The sequence below is a fragment of the Chelmon rostratus genome, chromosome 11, assembly GCF_017976325.1.
Source record: "Chelmon rostratus isolate fCheRos1 chromosome 11, fCheRos1.pri, whole genome shotgun sequence".
NCBI lineage: Eukaryota > Metazoa > Chordata > Actinopteri > Chaetodontiformes > Chaetodontidae > Chelmon > Chelmon rostratus.
Window position 1 is genome coordinate 11,067,414 of NC_055668.1, and position 23,166 is coordinate 11,090,579.

Sequence of the window (23,166 nt, forward strand, 5' to 3'; positions counted from 1 at the left end):
TCTTTATGGCACAGTTTGGTGTAAACAAGTCTGACATGGATTTGTGGCTACCTTTTCTTTTTCTCTTCTCATTTATAGATATGACATGACTTTGCGCAGATGAACCACATCACAGTTTCACTGCCAACATTTGGTCTGCAGTAACCCTGCACTTTTTAAAAGCCTCGTTGCTCAGTACTGCTATTGGGTAAATGGAGATTTTAGAAATAAAAAGGAATTCATGGAGGCACTTTGGTTATTATTACATTCTTAGATTAATGGTTATTGTATTAAAAGTTTGCAATTAAAAATCTACAAGTAGTTTAAAAGTTTTAAAAGAGGTTGCAGCCAGATCCAACATTACACTAAAACAGCCAATGAAGGATCTTTTTTCCATAACTGACATTGTGACCCAGTTGATGATTTAAAAGGAACATATTCAAACTGATTAAAACCCATTTTGAGAAAGTACAACTGACAGTTGCACTACCACGTTTCATGAGCGCAAGTCTGTGGAGTATTTTGGCTTTTTCCACCCGTGACAGTTTTAATCTGATGGTCTCTGGTCACTGCAGAATGCTTTTATCATCATCGAGCATTGTCATATTCTTGTACGTCTGACTCACCGTTCACTACTGTTTTTCATTTCTGTCAGGTTTGTGAATCCATGTCGCTGAAAGGCAGTCGCCCCACTTGGTTAGAAACCGTCTGCTCTTCACCCCCTCTTCTTTTTTTCCCCCCCTAAATGGAATGCACATTTCCAATTGACGCAAACCATCCCTGAGACGTATCCTATTGGTACACAAAGGCCTACCCACATCCAGCCCTGCGATCCCTCTGCATGGCTCCAAGAAAGAGACGTTGTATCAGCTTTTCTTCCCCTGACACCGCAGAGGGAAGCCTTGGCAAAAGCCTGACGATCTCCAGACGTGTGACACTGCTTGCCAGCGTAGTGGAAGCATCCAAAGTATCTATTGTATTAGAGGTCATTTTCATGGTTTGTTTTTGTCTCACATTGCAGACATTGCTGGGATTCTCACTTTGAGTTATTGCTATATTTTGCTGACAGTCAAAATACAGTTACCCATGTATTCACAGTCTTTACGCTGATGTGAAGTTCTTTTTAAAAAAAACACATTTCATATTCAGGGATTTGGACGTCAAAGCTGTTTTAAGCTCCACAAATTTCTGAATGTATGATAACTCTGCTGTTATAAACTGCATGAAGGGCACCTAATGATAGTTTAGGTTCCTTTACCACCATCACTTTGTCCCTCCACATTGAACAGCCCACTTCCCTCCATCTCTCCTCTCCAGTGAGTGTGAGCTGGCCCCAGACACAGAGGGAAGGTGTGCTTGATGTAGGGAGGGGATGGTGGGCATCCCGAGGAGAGAGAGAGAGAGAGAGGGAGAGTGGAGGGGAGGGGTCACGAACCCCCCATACCAGCCTCTGTGTGTGAGCACGGATAAGAAAAATTACGCCATCGGAAGATAATTATGTAACTCTGTCTCTTAACAACCGTCCTCAAACTGTTCATACCCCGAAAGATTTTTGATTGACAGGCTCTCTGCGAGCCTCTATATAAGGAGGAGGGAGGTGGGTGCCGCAGTCAGTGTTGTGCCTCAAGTCCTCCAGGCTGTGGATGTTGGGAACCCAAGTGGACTGTACGGTTTTTACGCACGGGGTTTACAGGGGATACCGCTTCTCATTCATTTAACCATCGGCTCAGATCGTCAAATAAATCCGCGTTTTCAAACTTTTTTTTTTTAATCATTTTCTTGTTGTCGGATATCTGACTGCATTAAAAGCAAAAAGAAAGTTCACTCATCAGGTAAGTTGCATGGACGCGCAGCAGCTTTTCTCTTTGAACCTCTTCGCGTGGAGAGTAATTCATGGCTGAGAGCTCTGAAAGCACCACATGATGCTGGGACGTTAGTGTGTCTTCTAATGCAGCGTTATTATCTCGCTTCATTTATGTGTTTATTTCTAATTATTCTCTGGGTAGCTGAGAGGCTCGTGTGCAAACTCCACATTTGAGAATGACCCGGGATGACAAGAGGGACATAAAAACTTATTCAAAGCATTTCTGTCGTTTTTTTTAAAGGAGATATGATACTCAGGAGAAGTCTCTTCTTGCTGCTCCTATCATTTCATTTCCTCCACGCATTAACTCAAGGTAAGTGGAAAACTTCTGCATGACTGTGAGGTTGCCTAGTAATAATACTGGAGTTATTGATAAGATGATGGTGATGATTTAAATTATCTTGAGGTGCAATCATCCATTGCAGTGAAGGTTTTGACGCTGAAAAGGTGAAAGTGAGGAGTTTAACACTCTGAACATTTTGCCATTTGTTTACCATTTGCCCTCTTTTCATTTTCCTAAAAACAGCCGCTCCATTTTCTAAAAGGCATTCTGAACTCTCCCCTGACGGTGCAGTTGCTTTTCCTCTTGTCTGATTTCTAGATGGCGAGCAGGAGGATGAGACGTCATTTGATTTGTTTGAAATCAGCCACATCACACGCAAGACTCTGGGGGCCAAACAGTTCAGGGGCCAAAACTCAGATGCCCCTGCTTACCGCTTCATCCGTTTTGACCACCTGCCCCCAGTGAGCCCCCCCATACTAAAACAAATACTACAACAGATCCAAAACAATGAGGGCTTTGTGTTTGTGGCCAGCATACGGCAGGACCGCGCCTCGCGGGGCACCCTGATTGGTTTGGAGGGCCCCGATGGCCGCCGGCAGTTTGAGATTGTGTCCAACGGAAGGGCCAACACTCTGGACCTGATATACATGATGGACGGCTCCCAGAACATTGTTTCATTCGAGGACGTGGACCTGTCTGACTCGCAGTGGAAGAATATCACCCTTCATATTCATGGGGAAAATGCAAACCTGTTTGTGGGCTGCAGCCTGATGGACAGCTTCATCCTGGATGAGCCTTTCTACGAGCACCTGCAGGCTGAAGGAAGCCGCATGTATGTTGCAAAGGGATCCATTCGGGAGAACCACTTCAGGGTAAGACAGAGGCTGTGGCTTTTTGGTAGCTAGACCAGGGATTTCCCCAAAATGTGGGACCTGTATTTGCCTTCCTACTTCAGTCTCTTTGTGACTTTTCCAGCTGTGCCGGGAGAGTTAAATGGCCCTACGATATTGTGTTACAAGCAACTGAATTGTGGTCTTAACTAAGTTTCCAGGAGCAGAGACTAACATACTCCCTCATCAAAGTATGGCAGAGAGGCTCAGCATTGCCCTGGCCTTTCTGAGTGGAAAGGACTCTAAATTTAGACTCTAAATTGCCCCTTGTGTGTAAAACTGAGTGTGAATGTGTGTGACTAGGTCAAGAGTGTGTTTGTCTGTTAGACTCTATCCCAATGCATGCATGAATAGGAGTGAGTGGGTAGAGAAAATGAACACAAGTCAGTTCTGAAATAGTCAAAATATGCAATAACGACACATTTTATCTTACCAACAGGGCCTTCTGCAGAACGTGCGTTTCATCTTTGACACCACAGTGGAAGACGTGCTGCTGAGCAGAGACTGCGAGGTCACTAAACAAGGTGGGAGTGTTTTTCTTTAGTTTTTTTCTTTTGCGGTTATCTTCAAGGTGGTTAAACCAGCTCTCAACCTCAAGCTCCCGCCATACTCTGTCAGAGGGAACCATTTCTTTTTATGTGATTTTTTATGAGCCAAATGATGAGTCAAACCAATTATATTTGCAAACCGTTTCAAGCCCGATACCTCGCAGATGTGATTGGAAAACTCTTTCACATGCAACCCTCCAAAGCATGGTATCTGTGTTTTGTTAAGCGTCAGGCCATGGAAACTCTACAAACCAAACAGCTTAGCGTTCTCAGTTGACTCCGTTTGTATGGATTTAACTCTTTTGGTCCTTTTCTTTATTGTAAGTGGGTCAGAAAGCTTGCAGATCTGATATGTGGCAAGATCTCCCACCATTACTTCATGTTTACGGAAACAGCCGCGTCCATGCGGTGGCTTGAGGTCGAATAATGTGCGTGGTGAACAAAAGGAGATACAGATGCTTACATTTATTTCCATTGGCAGGGGACTCTGGATAATGCCTTGGGAAAGAAAATAGAAAAAAGAAAGTGAATGCTATACTGCGGAGTGGGGAGCTTCCTCTTCCAGCTGCACACACACACACACACACACACACACAATGAAGTCATGAATTGGCTGACTGGGTTGCTTTTCTCAGCTGAAGCTTTGCTCACATGAGGAATAGTATCTCGTGATCATCAGCGGGGCTCACGTGAAGAGCGGCTGCAACTAAAAACACAGATATCCGAGTAAATATGTAGATAATTATCCTTTAAAGCAAAGCTGAAGGGGCAGCAGACCAGGAAACAGTGTTTTTGGTTCAGTGTGACAAAGCAAATCCATATGCCGTGTGTGTATTCGTCCGTGATAGAGAGGTTGTTTCATTTCTGTTGCCACAAGCGGTGTTGAATTCCAGCTGAATGAGTTTATTTGTTTAACAAATGTCACCAAGGCCTGGAAGTTTTCTCCATGCTGGCTGGTACCAGTCGAGGTTCTGCACTGGTAGCAATCTCAATGCCAAAAGTAACCCATAAACCCACACAACCCACGCTCATAAAAGCTGTCATGTTGGACATTAATGAGCAATATTAAAACTACCCGATCTTGTTTGCCCTTTTTTCTTCAAGTCTTTCCTCTATCTGCTTTGAGAAAACTGCCTATCAGGGAGAGAAGAATGTGTAAATGCTTTCACAGACGAGCTAGCACGCGTTCACATGCACACACAGCGTGAAGCCCTCCTGAGATTTGAATGAATCCAGCAGACTGAAAAGGAAAGAAAACACAGCACTGGCTACAGTGGGATATCATTGGGCAATTTGAACGACTTCTTGATTTAGAGTCCCCGGCCTGCTATTAATCTTCAACAATTTGCATAGCAAGATCCAAACCAGTTGCAGATACGTGCTGTGCTCTGGCTGAATGACAGGCATTCCATGGAGCTTTGATATGTGTCTTGTGTGTTTGTTTTCAGCATCACAATTCATAAAGTTTAATTTAAGGGATAAATACTCATAATTTCATACGGTTTAATGCAAACTCCGCCCCGCACAAGATGCCCCGTCCTGCTCAGTGATTTGCATTTTCGCCTGTCTGCGCTGCACAAAGAGCACAGCTGGCAGACACGTTATTCTGGGCTGGACTTCCTGCTGCAGATTTGTAGATGTGCACAAACTCAACGTTTAGCCTCATTATGCCCTTCAAACAAACCTGCAGTTTCAGATTGCCTTCCTCTTTACATTATGCACTGAAGGAATTTCAAGTGTCAAACCTTTGGTGTTAGTAATGTATGATTAAGGGATTTTCACACACTTTTATTCTACTGTGTTGACATCTAGACGAGGGTATCTGTAGTGCCTCTGCTACTGATCAGCTGTAAGGACAAGACCGTGAGCTTCACAGGCTCCTTGTAAATCCATCTGTGTGGTCGCTCCAGTCTGTTCAGTTCATACTAGAAGTGTCCACTTATCTGAAAGGTCGTGGAGATTTATGACAACAGCGTGGTTTCACACAAAGAACACCCAGATTTCTGTTTTTTAAACTCTGCAATGCCACCCCCTCCCACAGCCAACCCTGCTGTCATCTCTGGTGGAAAGAGTTACTGTCACCATTTCAAACAGATACATTTTTCAAATAAAACACCGCTGACTGAACATCTGTTTTTGGGAACATAATAAACATTGTAATCACTGCATTGTTGTGATCTTTGGGATGCCTACAGGAAAACAGGAAATCAGAGTCCTTGTGTTTCAATCATCATATCTCTCCAACATGTTTTCCATCACTTGTCTGTGTTGCTCATTCATTTTGCTTTCCTAATGTCTCTTTTTTTTTTTTGCCCCTCCAGATGATAATATTGTGAGCGAGAGCACAGAAATTGTGGACGTGAGTCCCTCCATCACTACAAACATTATCGGTCAGAAGACGGACGAGGCGGGTGCAGAAATGTGCGAACGCTCCTGTGAGGAACTTAGCACCATGTTCCAGGAGCTCAAAGGCCTCCGTGTCGTTGTCAGTAACCTTATTGATGGCTTGCAAAAAGTGGTAAGTAGCAGAAGTGACATAGTGTAAATCAACACAATCCTGACTTGTGTTTGTTTTAGACAAGCTGCTGCCTGTTCCGCTGTACTTTACTGCCCAATTTCAGTGATGAATGCGAAATCGCCAAAATCTGTCTTTGTGTGAGGGAAGAAAATACACATTTTAGAGGAAATTGACATTTTAGGAAAATAAATGATACAATCCACATAGCTCCAGCCAGGAGGTAAGAGGTTTGAATTAGGTTACTAGGTAACCTACATTGGTTTGAAAGCAAACAGTAAGTAGCCGCAGGACTGTTTATACAGTCGCCTGCGATGGCTGAACCCGTTTGACTCCCGCTATCTGTGGCAGCGTGAGTCAGACAGATTTTATGACATGTTACATGTGGATATAGGAAGTGTTCCCCTGGCAGCTATGGGGTCCAGTCTAATTTCTGGCTGTGTTTAAACAGCCCATGTGTTTCCTCTGGGAGCCTCCCAGCAATAAGAGAGTCTGGGCATGAACCTTGGGAAGGGAAAAAAAACACGGCTGGGATGAGAAGGGTCCCTGAGGCTCTTCCAGACCGAGTGGTGTCTTAGATTCTAGTGCTGCACGTTGCTGCCTCCCTTTTCCAAACGGGAGGACAACGCACACACACATGCACACACACACATGCATATACACACACACATACACACCATTGGCAGTAGTTTACCGACTGACAGTTCCCAAGTGTTCAGGAGTCCAGCCAGAGATCCCCTGGTCTCCAAGTGGGTTGGAGGTTACAAAGTGCATAACTAAGCAACGCTTTTCCATGGGATATTTTCCTAGAAACATTTGAGATATAAAGAAATTTAGTGTTTGCAATTTGCCGTAATGAGAAGCACATTTTAAAATTACCATTTTACAAGTATTCTCGTTAATACAATGGAGTAGCTTTTTTGTGTAGGTGTACTTTTTGGAGTTCATTTAAAAATTAGTCATTCATCTTTCTGGCCTGTGTTCTCTGGACCTCTTTTCTCTCATCAGGCTGAAAGATGTCAGAATGGTATGATGCATCACTAAGCTGGAGAAAGATATATGTCGATGGGACAGGTTCATTGAAAGGATGACTGTGTGCTACATTTAGCCCTTAATCATGATGATTTCTATAATGGTGGTTGTGTTTCTCAGACTGCAATGTTTGTGCTTTAACGCGACTAGTTTTCAACATAATTAATCTTACTTCTATAAAGATCGTACATGAGTAACAGCATCCCAGCTGGCGCAGGATATACTGTTCCTCACATGCGCTCTCTGAAAGAACCGGCTTGTCAGCAGGTGTATTGTACCTTCACATGCTGAATGGAATGCAGCGTACCTTTCTCGTGAATGTGTCCTAATCATTTCTGACTGGTCTGCTTTCTGAGTGCAAATCTGTCTCTATGTTCAGACGGAGGAGAACACAGCCATGAAGGACACCCTTGGGAGGATGAAGAACTCTAAAGAGAAAAACATGTGCTGGCAGGATGGCCGCCTGTTTGACGATAAGGAGGACTGGGTTGTGGACAGCTGCACCAAATGTACTTGCCAGGTAGTGCCAAGTCATATGGAAATATGTTCAGATTTACTTCTTCAGATTTACTGCATCTACGATGCCAATGACCCTGATATACAGTATCTCTAATATTCGCTGATGGCAGGAGTCCAAGATCGTGTGTCACCAAATTACATGCCCCCCAGTGGCCTGTGCCAGCCCCTCATTTGTCGACGGCGAGTGCTGCCCCGTGTGTTTGCGTAAGTAGTCGGAACTTCCTATTAGCCGACGCTTCCAGCATATAAACGCAATTAGAAACACACACGCAGTTTTATGCATGCATGCTATTTTGAATTAATGGCTCAATGTGCTGTAAAAACAATATTCCACACGTATTAAATTTTAATACCACAGGACTGTTGCAGCCAGTTTGTCTTTGTGAGCGAACCACATATTTATTGGTCAAAATATAAGACACACAGAATGGCTACTGTGGGTTTTTCAGATGAGGTCATGTGATAAACAGGCTGACATAAAGAATAAAAACAGTGTAGTTTGACCCTTGCTAGAGCTTTTATTATTCTGTTTTAACACTGAGTGGATATGGGAGTGTTTCTTCTATAAAAAAAAAGGAACATGTTGACTTTGTGTTTTCATGTCTGCCAGCTAAAGACAGTGAGGATGGCTGGTCCCCATGGTCAGAGTGGACCGAGTGCACAGTCACCTGCGGTACAGGAACTCAACAAAGGGGTCGATCATGTGATGCAACCAGCAACCCCTGCACTGGACCTTCCATCCAGACCCGCAAGTGCAGCCTAGGCAAATGCGATAGCCGTGGTGAGTGGTATTTTCATTTAAATATGAAGTAGTAACTGCTGTAGTGCTTGGTTAGAGTATGTCTCTGCCATTGCCACAATTGCACAATAATTTAAAACAAACAACAGTATGACATATGGCAGGGATGATGGAACCGTTCTAAAACTCAGTACTGAGTTAAATATGAGATCGCAAAAGACAGAGTTCACGCCTCCATAAATCTGTTGAAAATGGATCCATCTGAGTGAGACTGAATCCCACTGAAGAGCTGGATCTCATGGTCGGGTTGCAGGGTGTGCCCAGTCCAGTTAATTCCAAATAAATCACTGGCTGAGAGGGTGTTCCACACCAATGCAATGACTCACCACCGCCTGTCATGCAAAAATATAAAATATTAATGAATTTGATCATTAGATGTGCCATATAAGATGTGGGATGTCAGGACATTTTGCTAGCTTTAAAACTGATGAATTTGATGAATTGGGTGTTTCATGAATTGTGGGATTAGCATGTGTTATTGCTTGCAGCTAGCATTACACTGCATCTGTGTGAGTGACTGAATCAGTCTAACCGCTGGCGGGTAGTTTACCCACAGTGACATAAATACTGGCGCAAGCATCTTAGAACATCTTTGAAAGTGAGCCATTGTCACCAGCACCACAGAATGTTTACTTGTACAAAATGCGGTGTCCATTTTCTGCTGTTGTTACTTTTCCAAACTATACATATCTGTAACCGTTTGACTGAGTGGAAATCCAGAAGATAATACATGACATGTGTTTTGGTGATCTCTGCCTGATATGTTTGATGTTTGATACCCAGTTCGTCAGGACGGAGGGTGGAGTTTGTGGTCGCCGTGGTCGTCCTGCTCAGTGACCTGTGGAGAAGGACAGATCACCAGAATACGACACTGCAACGCTCCTGTGCCGCAACTCGGAGGGAAAGACTGTGAGGGAAGCGGGAGAGAGACTCAGCGCTGCACTGCCAAGCCGTGCCCCAGTGAGTGTTTCACTTGCAGTCAAAAGCAGCATCTCCACTACAGCAGTGCCCGTGTCGAACAACCAAACTTCCTCATGCCTCATGGCTCCCCTGAGGCGACATTCCCCATGTGTTTTGGACTGACCTCCTGACTGTCTTTCAGGAAATGTTGACTCAAATCAGCTCAATATGTTTTCTCTTGGGGTATTAAGTTCCAGGCTTCTGATTTTTCTGGCTGCTCTTCAGATTTCATACTTTGAGTGTTGACATATTTTTATTTAGAAACAAACAATTTTTGGAAGAAATTTGTTTGATATGTCAAAGAATAACTACTGAGCATTTATTTCTGTGTCTTTTTAGTCGATGGTGGTTGGGGCCCTTGGTCTCCATGGGCAACCTGTTCAGCAACATGCGGAGGGGGAGTCAAAAGTCGTAAGCGTGAGTGCAATAGCCCTCATCCTCAGCATGGCGGCAATAAGTGTATCGGGGAGGCCAACGACAGTGACAGTTGTAACAAAAAGGACTGTCCTATAGGTGAGCACCCGTCACTCTACATTGTTTTTAGCCATGCAAACAACAGGTTCTAGTGATGGAAATGTCGACCAGTCAGTTGGTCTACTGCCACTGAAAGGATTGCAGTGAAATTTGTACAGACATTCATGCTCCCCAGAAGGTGAATCCTGCTGACTTTTGTGATCCTATGACTTGTTATCTACTGCCACCATGGGGTTGACACTTCACAATCACAATCACCAACCAAATAACTGCAAAACTAATGACATTTCCATCAGCTTCCGCTGTTCTTTGTGCAATTAGCAAATGCTAACACACTAAAGTTAGATGCTGAAAATGGTCATCATTATACTCGCTAACATCAGCATGTTAGCATTGTAATTGTAAGCATGTTAGCGTGCTAACAATAGCATTACGGTCAAAGCACAGCAGAGTAGAATAGCTAGCATGGCTGTAGACTCTCAGTCTTGTTACTTTCATAACATAATTTTATGATGATACATATATTTGACTGAATGCAGACTTTAAAGGGGTTGGTTTACCCAAAATCTAAAAAGAAAAACAATTGGCTGTATTTTTGACAAAAATCAAAAATCTGGACAAATAAAACTAAACCTTTGTGCATGGTTTCATACAGCTAGAGAAAATACTTTCACTCCTGTTTTTTGTAATTTGGGTGAAGAGTATGTCCCATTTGTGGACACACTATACAGATATGTCCAAATAATATATCCTGTATATGTATCATTTTTCCTTGCTTGTATCCATGCTTATTGTCTATATTCCTTGTAGATGGCTGCTTGTCTAACCCATGCTTTGGGGGAGTGGATTGCAACAGCTCTCCAGATGGATCCTGGGAATGTGGCCCATGCCCTGCTGGTTTCCGCGGAAATGGTACCCACTGTGAAGACATTAATGAGGTAAAGGTTCCTGTTTTTCTTATGTGCATAAACCAGATGTGTATTTAAGGCTTCATTCATGGAATTATTTGTTTCCATTGTACTCATGCTCGTCTTTCCCACCTCCAGTGTGACATGGTGTCTGATGTTTGCTACAAAGTGGGTGGAACGCAGCGCTGCGTCAACACCGATCCAGGTTTCCACTGTCTGCCCTGTCCAAAGCGTTACAAGGGCACCCAGCCTTTCGGTATGGGTGTGGAGGCTGCCAAGAAGAACAAACAGGTGAGCTGAAGCTCTTCTCATTCAGTGGCAGTAACAGACTATTGATTGGATGCCATTCAAACAGGGGTAGGTTTTGGAGAAGTGAGAACAAAATGCGGTGAAGGAAAGGATGCAATGGCAGATTTTCAAAAGCAGGATTTTTGTATGTCAGATCCAAATTTATGAAGGATGGACGCAGCCATTCTGGTGATTTATAAACCTCATTCTTGCAGTGAAAGTGTTTACACAGTGTTGGACGGGAGGCCCCGGGCCACCATATATGAATTAGACTCACCTTGACCCAGTATCAGCAAGCAGAACGAGAGGGAGGAGAGTTGGGCAACTCTTAACAACAAACATGTGTTACACATTTATGGTACTTTCATTGTAAGATCAGAGGCACATTGAACCGGTTCTTCATACAGTATTTTTACTGTAAATGTTGAATGAATCAGTGCTTTTATTCAAGCAAAATGCTTTGAAGCTTTTTTTTAACCGTGACTCTACCCACCATATCTTGAAAAAACAGCTCAGTATTTTCACTCTCCACTCCTGCCATAACTCCTGCTATGTTTTAGTAGCATCACAGGTAATTCAATATGCGTGTGGTCACTGAATTCACAGAGTCCCTGGACAACTGAAAAACTTGCTGTGCTGCTCTAACAGGCACTTGCATAATATCCCTTGTGGACTATTTTGTCACTCTGTGGCCTCTGCAGCTGCTTGTCTTTGATATGATACTCCAATTTCACTAATTGATTTGGGGAAAAGGGAATTGTCTCAGTGTTGGCATTAAGGGGCTCCATTTCACAGTTTTGATCAAAGGCCTGTTCATGCTGTCACTTTCTGCTTTATGAGCTCATGGAGTGGCATCCAAACTGGAGCTATGTTCATCCTCTGGTAATGAGTGGCAGCTGTGAATACCTTGTGCCGAAATAAAGGGGCAGCAGTCAGTTGTAGTGGGATGTATGATGCCTTAAGTGGGATTTCATAAAATCAACTGTACCCAGGAGTGCCCCACACTTTGGCTTCGTCCAAAATCTCTCCCTTAATCCATTACTTCAGATTTGCAGTAACCCTCAGTTTAGAGTGGCCCTCCAAAAGAAAGGTCCAAAGAGTTGTGGTACTCTTAACTTGGACATGTTGATAGAAGCTGACAACAAAATGGAAACCATGTAAAAAGACAGATGACAAGGGCATAGAGGATCAGCTTTCTTCTTTTTCAGGCAGATCACATCCAGTCCCTGTGATGTTGGATGTAGGTCAGTAATGAAGTTCCACCTGCCCTGTTTCTTCTTTAGGTGTGTCAACCAGAGAACCCATGCAAGGACAAGACGCACAACTGTCACAAATATGCCGAATGCATCTACATCAGCCACTTCAGTGACCCTATGTACAAGTGTGAGTGTAGGACCGGTTATGCTGGAGATGGCTTCATTTGTGGAGAAGACTCCGACTTGGATGGCTGGCCCAATCAAAACCTTGTGTGCGGTGCCAACGCCACTTACCACTGCAAGAAGGTATTTCTTCATCACCTTATTTGATGTAGACTATTCTGCAGTGATTCTAAACAACAGCATCTGTAAAGTGTCTGAACTTCCCACAATTATTTCAGGATAACTGCCCTAGCCTTCCCAACTCTGGACAAGAAGACTTTGACAAAGACGGTCAAGGAGATGCTTGTGACAAGGATGACGACAACGATGGAATTCTAGATGAGAGGGTACAATAGTTTTAGCACATGGACACATTTTATTGTCTGGTCAGATTCATGATAATCGAACAGTTCCCTAACAACCATACATTACCACAACAGGACAACTGTCCCCTGCTGTACAATCCTCGCCAGTTTGACTTTGACAAGGATGAAGTTGGTGACCGCTGCGACAACTGTCCCTATGAGCACAACCCTGCTCAAATAGACACGGACCACAATGGTGAAGGGGATGCCTGTGCAGTGGACATTGATGGAGATGGTAAAATAGCCAAACCTAAACAGATACAATCCTGTAATCAGTCCTTTTAGGGCAGCTAATTACTAGGTTTAAACCTTAAATCCTCAAGAGTATGTCATCAACTGACCTTTTTCCTCAGATATTATGAATGAGAATGACAACTGCCCCTATGTGTACAACACTGACCAGAAGGACACTGACATGGATGGGGTTGGTGACCAGTGTGACAACTGTCCATTGCTACACAATCCTGACCAGGTATTGAACCACACTGCATTTAATGATACGTTCCAATACAGCAGGAAGAACAGGAAGTGTGAATAATGTTATCCTCTGTCTGTTTTTGTCCAACAGACTGACGTAGACAATGACCTGGTTGGAGATCAGTGTGACAACAACCAGGACATTGATGAAGATGGCCATCAGAACAACCTGGACAACTGTCCATATGTGGCCAACGCCAACCAGGCTGACCATGACAAGGATGGCAAAGGTGACGCATGTGACTATGATGATGATGACGATGGTGTACCTGACGACAAGGACAACTGCAGACTGACACCCAACGCAGACCAGCTGGACTCTGATGGTGAGGACGTATCACCATGATTGGGTGCCCAATCATGTGAATACAGTTGTTGATGTTACTGTTGATTTTCCCAGTGGTGTACACACTGTTTAAAGCTGTAGTAGGCAATTCAAGTGTTCTTAGACAGAACTAGACTTTTGTTACTCCTCTTGGTTCTGTTTTCAGGCTTTAAAAAAATTAGCCAATCACAGCTCATTTCAGGCTTTCCTATTGGCTGTTCTACAAATACAGATGCATGTGCACATCCCTTCAGACAGTGAAACCTACGGCCAACGGCATATAGTACAAAACACATGTGCGGACACATCCCGGCTGCACACGGAGCTTCAGGCTCACACCATGGCGCTTGTATCAATGAGTTGGCAAAGAGGCATGATGACAAACAGTGGAGAATAACTTTTAGGTGGGGACAGTGGTGTGTGTGTGTGGTGTAATAGCCTGTCATCCTGCAGCATTGCAGCTGCCTCTGAAGGCAATCTGCCCCGGGGCCGTGAAGCTCTTGAGGGCTGTCTTTCAGAAGAGAGAGACCAGGTCCTTGGCGGGGCTCACAGTATGGAAAGCAGCCCTACGAGACATGAGGTTTCAGAGGCTTTCCACGACTCCTTCTGCTGCCGTTCAAACTTGTGGGTTTGGTGAGAGGGGCTCTAAGAAGTCATACGAGGCAGCAGAGAGAGACAGGTGGAAGGTTTTGCATCGTGTACGTTCGGTTGTTGCCTGCTGCAGCTTTAATGCAGTAATGCATACATGGTCGTACAAAGCTTTTGTGAGGTAGGTTTTAAGTTAGTATAGTACAGTATGCCAGTGATGAGATTGAAGGTTCATTCTTGACCTAGACAGCAGGAGTTGACAAAATGTTCTAACCACAAGGTCAACTTAGGAGCTGTTAGAGCTTTTGATTGTATTAGCAAAAGGGGTTGCACAATTGTTGTGGATCCATTAGTTAATTACCACCATTAATCTCACATGATCAGTTTATTTCACATTCCTTCACATAAAGAGACTCATTGAGACTGTAGCTGTGCTTGTCAGTCTGGGAAATGATAATCTATAGTAAGATTTATAGCTAGTATAATGGCTCGGTATTTGTCTGTCTGCTTGCTTAAATAGTCTCTCTCCCATGGATTCCACTTTGTACTCACGCCTTCTCCCAGATGTTTTCACAGTCAGCAATTAGCTCCACTACAGCAGGTGTGAAATGTGGTGGCTGTGGAAAGAGTCAGTGGCCGGGTTGGCATGGGTGATGTCATTCTGCATGACTTCAGTGAGCTGCCCGGGAGGGCACAGGCCAGGCCGTGAAGTTTTTATTTCCTTTAGGCTTTGCTCGTGATTAATCCACAGTGCCCAATTTGAGCAGGGTTACCTGGAGTTTGTACAGCTGTCTATAACTGGAAACAGACCACGAAGGCGGAAGGCGCTGGACACTGACGTGTTCGCTTTCTTCACAGCTCGTCAGATAGTGTTTATTTGATAGAATCATTTTAGCCCCTTGTGAAATAAGAAAGATGATGACAGAAAGCAGCTAGCGACTCCTACGCCGTGGCCTTCATTAGCCACTGGCGTCCTTTCCACTGTGAGCTCCTGGCCTGCAGTCTGGCTCTAATAGACTTCAGGCTTCAGATAGTTACAAGAATCAGTGGAAGTTGTCACAGCATGAAAAGATGGCTGATTTTGCTTAGTGGACTTGGCAAAGGTATAAAAGCCAGTTTCCTGGTAGAAATAGCTATTTTCCCCATTCATTTCTAACATTAGCTTGGAGTTGCTACTCAACATTTACTGCAGTGGGAGTACTATGGCACTCACATTAGCTGCCATAGAGATGCTTCCAATCTATGGAAAAATAGTAAAATACAGCTTATATAATGCATGTCTAATTTAAATGAGGTTAAACCTATTTGTTTGATGTCCTTTATTTAACAGGGGATGGAAGAGGAGATGCCTGTAAAGATGACTTTGACAACGACAATATCCCAGATATTCTTGATGTGTGTCCGGAGAACAATGCCATCAGCGTCACAGACTTCAGGAAGTTCCAGATGGTCCACTTGGATCCTAAGGGAACCACTCAAATTGATCCCAACTGGGTGGTCAGACACCAGGGCAAAGAGCTGGTTCAGACTGCCAACTCTGACCCAGGCATTGCAGTAGGTGAGCAACGCACATATACAAAGTTTCCTCCCAACAACCATTTCATGTTAATTTTCTGCACTTTAAAAAATTTCACTCCATTTCACTGAACAGAGCCTTAATATCTGGCCTCACGCCTCTTTCACACCATCACAGGTTTTGATGAGTTCAATGCTGTGGACTTCAGTGGAACGATGTACGTGAACACGGACAGAGATGATGACTATGCAGGCTTTGTGTTCGGCTACCAGTCAAGTGGGCGCTTTTATGTAGTAATGTGGAAGCAGATCACACAGACTTACTGGGAGGACAAGCCCTCTAAGGCCTTTGGCATTTCTGGCGTTTCGCTCAAAGTCGTCAACTCGACCACCGGCACAGGAGAAAACCTCAGGAATGCTTTGTGGCACACGGGCAACACTCCCGGACAGGTGGGCGGCAGCCTAAATGCTAGCTGGTCTGTTTTAAAAACTGGAGCAGTATTAATTGTTGTGAACTATTTTACACAGGTGCGCACTCTGTGGCATGACCCCAAAAACATTGGCTGGAAGGACTACACAGCTTACAGGTGGCATCTCATCCACAGACCAAAGACTGGCTTTATAAGGTAAGGAATAAAGCTGAGCAAAACAGTCACAACTTTGATTGCAGGACTCCAAAGAGAGGCTGCAGTTTTTTTCTGCATGGCCTGTAAGTGCATCGTACGAAAGACTTGAAAGAGCTGATATAGTGAGAGACACACATTTCTGCACATGAACGTGATAAATGAGATGCAGTTAATATAGCAATTACATTTATTAACTTATGCGAATAGATTTATATCTCTGAATGTAGCGACAGAATATGCGTTTAAGCATCATAATCTCAGCACCTTAAGAGGTTTGTCTTGTGTTTCACAGGGTTGTGGTCTACGAAGGTAAACAGATAATGGCCGACTCAGGACCAGTTTATGACAAGACGTTTGCCGGAGGAAGGTTAGGCTTGTTTGTCTTCTCACAAGAGCTGGTGTTCTTCTCCGACCTCAAGTATGAGTGCAGAGGTTAGTGCAACTTTCATTGCTTTAAAGTTTTAACCCAGAAATGTTTGTCTTTTAACTGTCAAATGCAAAGATTTTTTGGTAATTAATAGCACCAACAATGTAATACCCGCATTAGTCCACTGCTCAATTAATTCCACAGAGTTTGAGCTGGTTAATGATTATAATTAAGGGGGGATAAGCAATTTTTCTTGCAGATATACAAACAGACATATTGAATCACTCATCAAATAGAAATATTGCCCCAGGTATCAAGTGCTTAAACAAAATAAATGCTGTGTGGCGTAAGAGCAGTGCAACATAGGCATTATATGTAAATGTAAACAACTGTATGTACAGACGTTTGAGAGCTTATTCTTGGTTGAAGGATATTTCGGTTGTTAGTTATGCAGGATATTCCTCGCTGCAGTAAGCGTCTGCATGTGTTTGTGTGTATGTACAGTAATTGTGTATGTAATCGGGACACATATGTGGTCCACGCAAGGAGAAAACCTTCTCCGTGTTTGAATAATGTGGGTAAAGTCTTAAAACCTTCAACATCTTTTTCAAACCTCAGACAAGCCGGAGTTGCCCACAGCGTTCATAAGGTAATGATGAGAGGGGTTATGTGTTGTTTGTTGGCTGAAGCAAAATAAAGAGTCACGCTATGTTTCTGCTTGTCAGCTTGCCCATGTACAATGCCCCAGATGCATTGTGAAAGACCTTGTGTGTCGGTCCAAGGACTTCAGACCCTCTGTCGAGTGCCACAGAGTGGAAAATGAGCCTGCGGCCTTTTTCGCAATCACAGCCACGTTAATGAAGTCGCGCTTTTTTTTGACGCACACACCGTGCACATGTTGTTGCTGCACTCTGGCGCTTTGACCGTGTGAATCTCGCTGAGTGTGTCGTTTTGATTCTAAATGTGGAAGTAATGGAAGCTGTTTTCTCAACCCTTTCACAGATAACTGAATCAAGCCCGACAGACGAACACCAGAAGGCAAAAAGACAAGGATCTCTCAAAGTAAACATCACGTCATCGCGAAATCCATTTCAGCGTAAACGAGACTTTCCTATTCTTTTCCGTGTTTTACCTCGATCCATGCGCTGGAGAGGAAACCATGGACGATTTCAGTTTTCCTGTTGATACACCTCCCGAGCTGGGAAAGAAAAACTGACGAGAGTTGACGAGTTTTAAAAAAGCCTTGGCAGATTATCTAATTATAACTAGTGTACCTATGTCTACATTTTAAAGGATTCATAGTACAACCACTTACATGCTGTATGTACTTTCCTACAGTTTCTCATTTCTGCAACTTGTAAGTGACTCGGTTGTTCTTTATCTTTCGGCTCCTTCATGGCTTCTGTTTTGCCAAACGACTGATCATAAAGTGTCTGACAAACATAAACTGTAACCAAAGCGTAATCATTTAGCTGTCTCAAGTCCATTACTATCTCTCCTCATTCTTTTCATCCTGAATGTGTTTTCTTTCGTTTTTTTTTTTTTATGGAGAACTTGAGTGAACGATTTAAATAAGCCATTTTAGTGATTGCCAAAGATGTTTATACTAAGTCTGTATTATAATTTCTTTTGTAAATTATTTATGCTCTGCTTGTTGTGTTCCTTTGCATTTTTTTTTTGCTAGAGTTTGTAAATAATTATTTATTTGTTTACACTGACAAAATGCATAATTGAATATCACAAACGTCAAGGTAACACAGTATAGTATTGCAAGATTTTTAGTTTGTTTGTCATGCACTTCCTTTACTTGTTAGTTTCTCTTTCAGATAGACTGTAGTGTAAAGCTTTGGAGAGGATCAACTTGGGCTGCTTTGAAGTAATCACATGCATAAGCACAGCCTGTGTTTATGTATGTGATTGTAGCTGCCAGAGAAGGTTATTTCTGGTAGTATGTGTATGTTAAAAGGGCCACTCTGTTTATTTTCTTAGCTGTCCGGACTGGGCCTCATTGTCCTCAAAGTGATACATCACTATGTGGAACATTTTTCAGTGCTCACACTACGTCTATAGGAGCTCATAAATGGTCCATCACCAGAACTGGCTGCAAACAGGGCTACTGGCACTGGAGCAAGCACCCTTTTCTTACATTGCAACACCTTTTATCTGTACCACACACAAAAAGAAAGTAGTTCAAGTTAATAGCACGTGTTTAAAAAGTAGTGAAATAAATCAAATTGCAGTTCAAGTGCCACATATCAGAATCAAACGTTATGTAGCGAGCACCAAGTGACACATCACATCAGCAGTCTTCAACTGTCGGTACGTGTGATGGAGTCATGGACATCAAACGCAGTGAAAACATTTTATTCCAGTTGCTTTTTCATTTATATGTTAGTCATAAGAATCACTTGTGGATGTTGTGAAAGTTTTACAGTGTTGGTTGAAAAGATATCCAGATGAAGGTCCCTAAAAACAAGTGTGACCGTGCGACTGTGTGGTGTGGAGCAAGGACGTGTTCGTTTACAACCGTGTTGTCATTAGTCTGTGTAGCATTCGTGTTCCTCCATGTTTGGTTTCCATCTTGTTCATTTTGTTGAGAGTTTGCAATGCACAAAATGTAAATTTTTTTGTATACTTGTGTTGTTAGATATACATTTTCTACAAACATTAGTGTAAGATTGTTCTGTTTCATAAATAAATCTCTTGTACACCATTTTGTTGATTACAGTATATACATGAGGACTGACAGGCTCCCAGTCATAATTACTGTCACACTATTAAAATAATGCATTTAACCAACCTTACACATATGGTATGAAACACTAGCTAAAATACTTTTGAAAGAACAAGGCCAGACGAGGTCATTTATATTTTTGTTGTTGATGACAAATCCCACAAAATGTCTTTCTGACTTCCCTATTTTGTAGTTGGCTCTCAGCCCCGAACTCATTTATTCCTAATGAAGATGTTCATCTTTAAATACCTGCAACAGAAAAATATTTTTTATTAAAAATTTCCATAAACAGCTGGGCATTTTGGTTTTTTAGCAAATGTTACTCAAGCAGGGGTAAATTAAACATTTTAGGGAACTATACTGCTCGTGAGTATTTATGTATTTATATTTGTATTTGTATTCATGTGTTTGTTGGATTGACTCAAAAGAAACTACAGTGCCCACGTTTGTGATCATGAAGGAACATATCACCCAGTGATATGAACGGTTCTTAGAAGTTTTTAGACAACACGTTATTAAACAATAACCTGTATCAGGCTTTGGATACAAATACAGTACAACACGTGTTAGTTGGATCACTTCATTGTCGGTTTTGGTCTTTTCATAGAACTTGAGAAAAGGTATGAGAAAAATATAAAAATATCACCAGAATTATCATCATTATGATCATCAGTTGTAATTCTACCGCACTCAGTGACAGTCATTGAAATTCAGATTCACTCAGCGGTCAGGAAGACATCAGCACTAAAATTACCTGTTATTTACTGTTACAAACACAAAGCACATGTACCGTACAAATGCATGTCACTTGTAACATACATGTAATTATAACTTCAATTCAAAGAAAAGTGTCCTCAAACATATGGTTAATTCAACTATTTATGTCACATATGTCCTTTTCAAATCATCTCGTCCTTTTAAAGGTTTATCAAGCAGACCAAGTTTGTCTGATCCATGTCTGGGACGGACTCTGTCTAGAACCTTAAAACGCAATAGTAGATGACAGAATATGCACAAATTTGCTTCACCCCAGCAGAGGTCTTTTAATAACGTACAAATAATGAAAAGGTTTTGTCTGTGGTTCTGCTCCAGACCATCTGTCTCACAATGCAAAAAGCTGGGAGTGAAGGGGTTAAGTAAATGACGGTGCGGCCAGGAAAAAAATGCGCTATTAGGGAAAATGGGGAAGTCAAAACCCTAGTCTCGTAGCTCTGTGGCAGAGATATTTGGGTTGAGGCTCTTGGAATAGTCCACGTGGCACACACCAAAGACTGGCTATATGGGTCTGGCACTGGTGGCTGGTTTCAAGGCCAGAGCACGTTCCAGGGTGGTTCATGCAGCTTTGCCAGAGGATGTCAATGTGTGACACAGTAAACCAGTATTTTCTGCTGAGGCGAGTGTTTAGCAACCAGCGAGCATTTTAAAAGGATGAATAACCTCAGGCGCACTGGCTGCAATTAACTGAAAGGACATCAAGAAAAGTTCACTTTCGCCAGATTCTCAGAAAAAGCGTCACGAGGTGAGCGGTTTGGATTGGCGCTGAGGATCAGATCTTCATTCTGAACGAGGTGAAGCTCAGACAGTTTGGTGTTGATATGTATTTATCTTGGAGGAACGGATGTGGAGCTCAGCACCAAGTTGTCAGTTTTAACAGCACAAAGAGACGGAGAGAAAGCTGAAGGTGGAGAGGGAAGCCTCTCATTCAAAGACAAGTATAGAAGGAGAACTGCTCAGTGAACGATGTTCCCCCTCAGCCACAGTGGTGTGAAATACCAGCCCGTCTAATGCTGGGCTGCTGGAGCTATAGACATTATCCTGCTCACTGCCTTTCTCCACTCCATACAAGCTCCACTTACTCCTCACTCTTTCCTCTGCTCACTTTTCACATCATCTGCCAATGTGACTGTATGAGAACGTAATACACCAGTGAGGCTGGACAGACACAGATGAGGCCCAAAAAGGAGGGAAAGATCAGCTCAAAAGCTGAGGTGTGGTTCAAAAAACACAAAAATGTCTGTATAAAATTAACGACTGTTAGAAAATATGACAGCATAAGTCACTGCTGATAGAAAAAAATCCTTCTAAGAGTTCATTTCAGCTGGTCCAGAAATTTTTCTGAGAACATGAAGAAATCAGCCAGTAGCCGAGATAATTTCATCAGTTTCCAGTGTAAATCAACATCTTTCTTCAAGACACTGGGCTGATCGACCTTATTTTGTTATGTTGAAATATTGATGTCTTTTTCTACAAATATATGGTCTGTTCAAGGAATAGTTTAATGTTTTGGCAAATACACTTATTGGCTTTCTGGGCAGCTTTAGCTCAGTCCATAATGACTTGGCTTGGAGACCAGAGGTTGTCTAGTTTGAGTCCAGCGTGGACCAGTCAACATGGAGGTGAACCAGTTGCTGGAGATCCACCGTCTTACCTCTGGGGAACTGCCTTTGAGCAAGGCACTTAACCCCTAATCACTTGGGGCGCTATGCTGTGGTGACCCATCACTCTGACATCTCTCCACATCAGTTGCATGTATGGTTTTCTCTGTGGCCACGTAATGAAAAATGTACCTGTGTGTGTGTGTATGTGTAATAAAGCACAAATCGGACTGTAAATTCACGCTAAGAGGGATTAACAAAGGAATCCTTCCTCTTTTTGCCAAGAGTTAGATGAGAAGATTGATACCTCTGTCGTGCCTGTATGGTATGAAGCTACAGGCAGCTGCCTGTTAGCTTAGCTTAGCACAAAGACTGGAAACAGCTAACCTGGCTCTGTCTTAAAGGAACAAGCTCTGGCTTCCAGCACCTCTACAGCGCACCATAAATTGTAGTTTTTGCAGAAAATCAAACCTCAACCTGTGCTTAAACCCCAGCCACCCAGCCCGGTGCATCAATGGAAACATATTTTTGATCAAAGACCAATAGTAGCTTTGACTCTCTGGGAGCACGTATTTCTTTCTGCTTCCCAGAATCCAAGTGAAATCAACATTTAGTGTTCCCATTGGCTCCTTAATGAGTGAACCTATAGTATGTTGTTGCTGAACAAAGTGACTAAGGGGCTGCCAAGGGCAAGTGTGCTAGGAAAGAAGGGGGGCTGTCATTTGAAATAAAGTAAGTCATTTATTTCAGGGCATGAGTTCCTCTAGTCATTGGGAAAATATCCATGCTCCTTCTCTCTGCCAACCTTGGGGGTGCACACTCATTGCTCCCAGAAAACAGAGGTGCCAGAAGTGTTGGGCTGCAAGCTGAAGTCCTGCAGCATGAGGGCTCCAAGCTGTCTGCATGAACCCAGCTCTTTGATATTAGTCATGGGTTTGAGATGCTTCACTCAAGATGCTTTCAATGACTGACATCAGAGAATGGTACAACCGTCGAGAAGCAAGACCTAAGAATGAGTAGAAGGAATTTTCAAGTGGAAAAGAAGGAAAAGAGAAAGTTTTCCCATGCAGCAGTAATTATATGTTTGGACATTTGCTCAAATCCAGACTGAAAAACCCCATTCATCTTCAGGGATGTATATTCAACAGAACTGGAACGGCAGTTTTCACAGATAGTGTGCAAGATCCTCAAAAACGTCCAGGGTGTCAGAGCGAGGCTTGTTTCCACTTAGGTCTTGATGGCACCGGTGTGAAACAGGGAACAGCTGCATTGAGTCTCATTAAATCAGGTTGTGAAGTCTTGGCCGGGCAGTAACCTTGCACAAAACAAAGCCAGACATCGCAGATAGCTGCAGGCCCTCAAAGTCTGATCTATCTG

General features: G+C 43.0%; 1 protein-coding gene across 2 annotated transcripts; it reads left to right on the plus strand.

Annotated features, from left to right (window-relative positions):
• Positions 1 to 1,615: 1,615 nt before the first annotated feature.
• On the plus strand, positions 1,616 to 19,652 carry thbs2a (thrombospondin 2a). Of its 2 annotated transcripts, XM_041948237.1 has the most exons (23): positions 1,616 to 1,811; positions 2,085 to 2,156; positions 2,445 to 2,998; positions 3,456 to 3,540; positions 5,886 to 6,082; positions 7,491 to 7,631; positions 7,741 to 7,834; positions 8,241 to 8,411; positions 9,213 to 9,389; positions 9,729 to 9,902; positions 10,674 to 10,801; positions 10,910 to 11,062; positions 12,343 to 12,561; positions 12,657 to 12,764; positions 12,858 to 13,017; positions 13,136 to 13,254; positions 13,351 to 13,585; positions 15,503 to 15,730; positions 15,866 to 16,137; positions 16,216 to 16,313; positions 16,606 to 16,745; positions 17,299 to 17,329; positions 17,683 to 19,652. In XM_041948237.1, exons 2-23 carry the CDS (start codon positions 2,090 to 2,092, stop codon positions 17,684 to 17,686), a joined length of 3,555 nt encoding a protein of 1,184 aa, XP_041804171.1. In that variant the 5' UTR covers positions 1,616 to 1,811; positions 2,085 to 2,089; the 3' UTR covers positions 17,687 to 19,652. The 2 variants fall into 2 exon arrangements, with proteins under 2 accessions (XP_041804171.1, XP_041804172.1); XM_041948238.1 differs by lacking the exon at positions 17,299 to 17,329 and having other exon boundaries at positions 17,683 to 19,651.
• The last annotated feature ends 3,514 nt before the right edge of the window (positions 19,653 to 23,166 follow it).

Bases quoted from the DNA above. Each gene is read 5' to 3' on its own strand.
- thbs2a (XM_041948237.1), top strand. From the start codon at position 2,090: ATGATACTCAGGAGAAGTCTCTTCTTGCTGCTCCTATCATTTCATTTC. The intron at 9,903-10,673 runs GTGAGCACCCGT...TATTCCTTGTAG, and splicing joins CAAAAAGGACTGTCCTATAG to ATGGCTGCTTGTCTAACCCA. The intron at 16,746-17,298 runs GTTAGTGCAACT...TTCAAACCTCAG, and splicing joins CCTCAAGTATGAGTGCAGAG to ACAAGCCGGAGTTGCCCACA.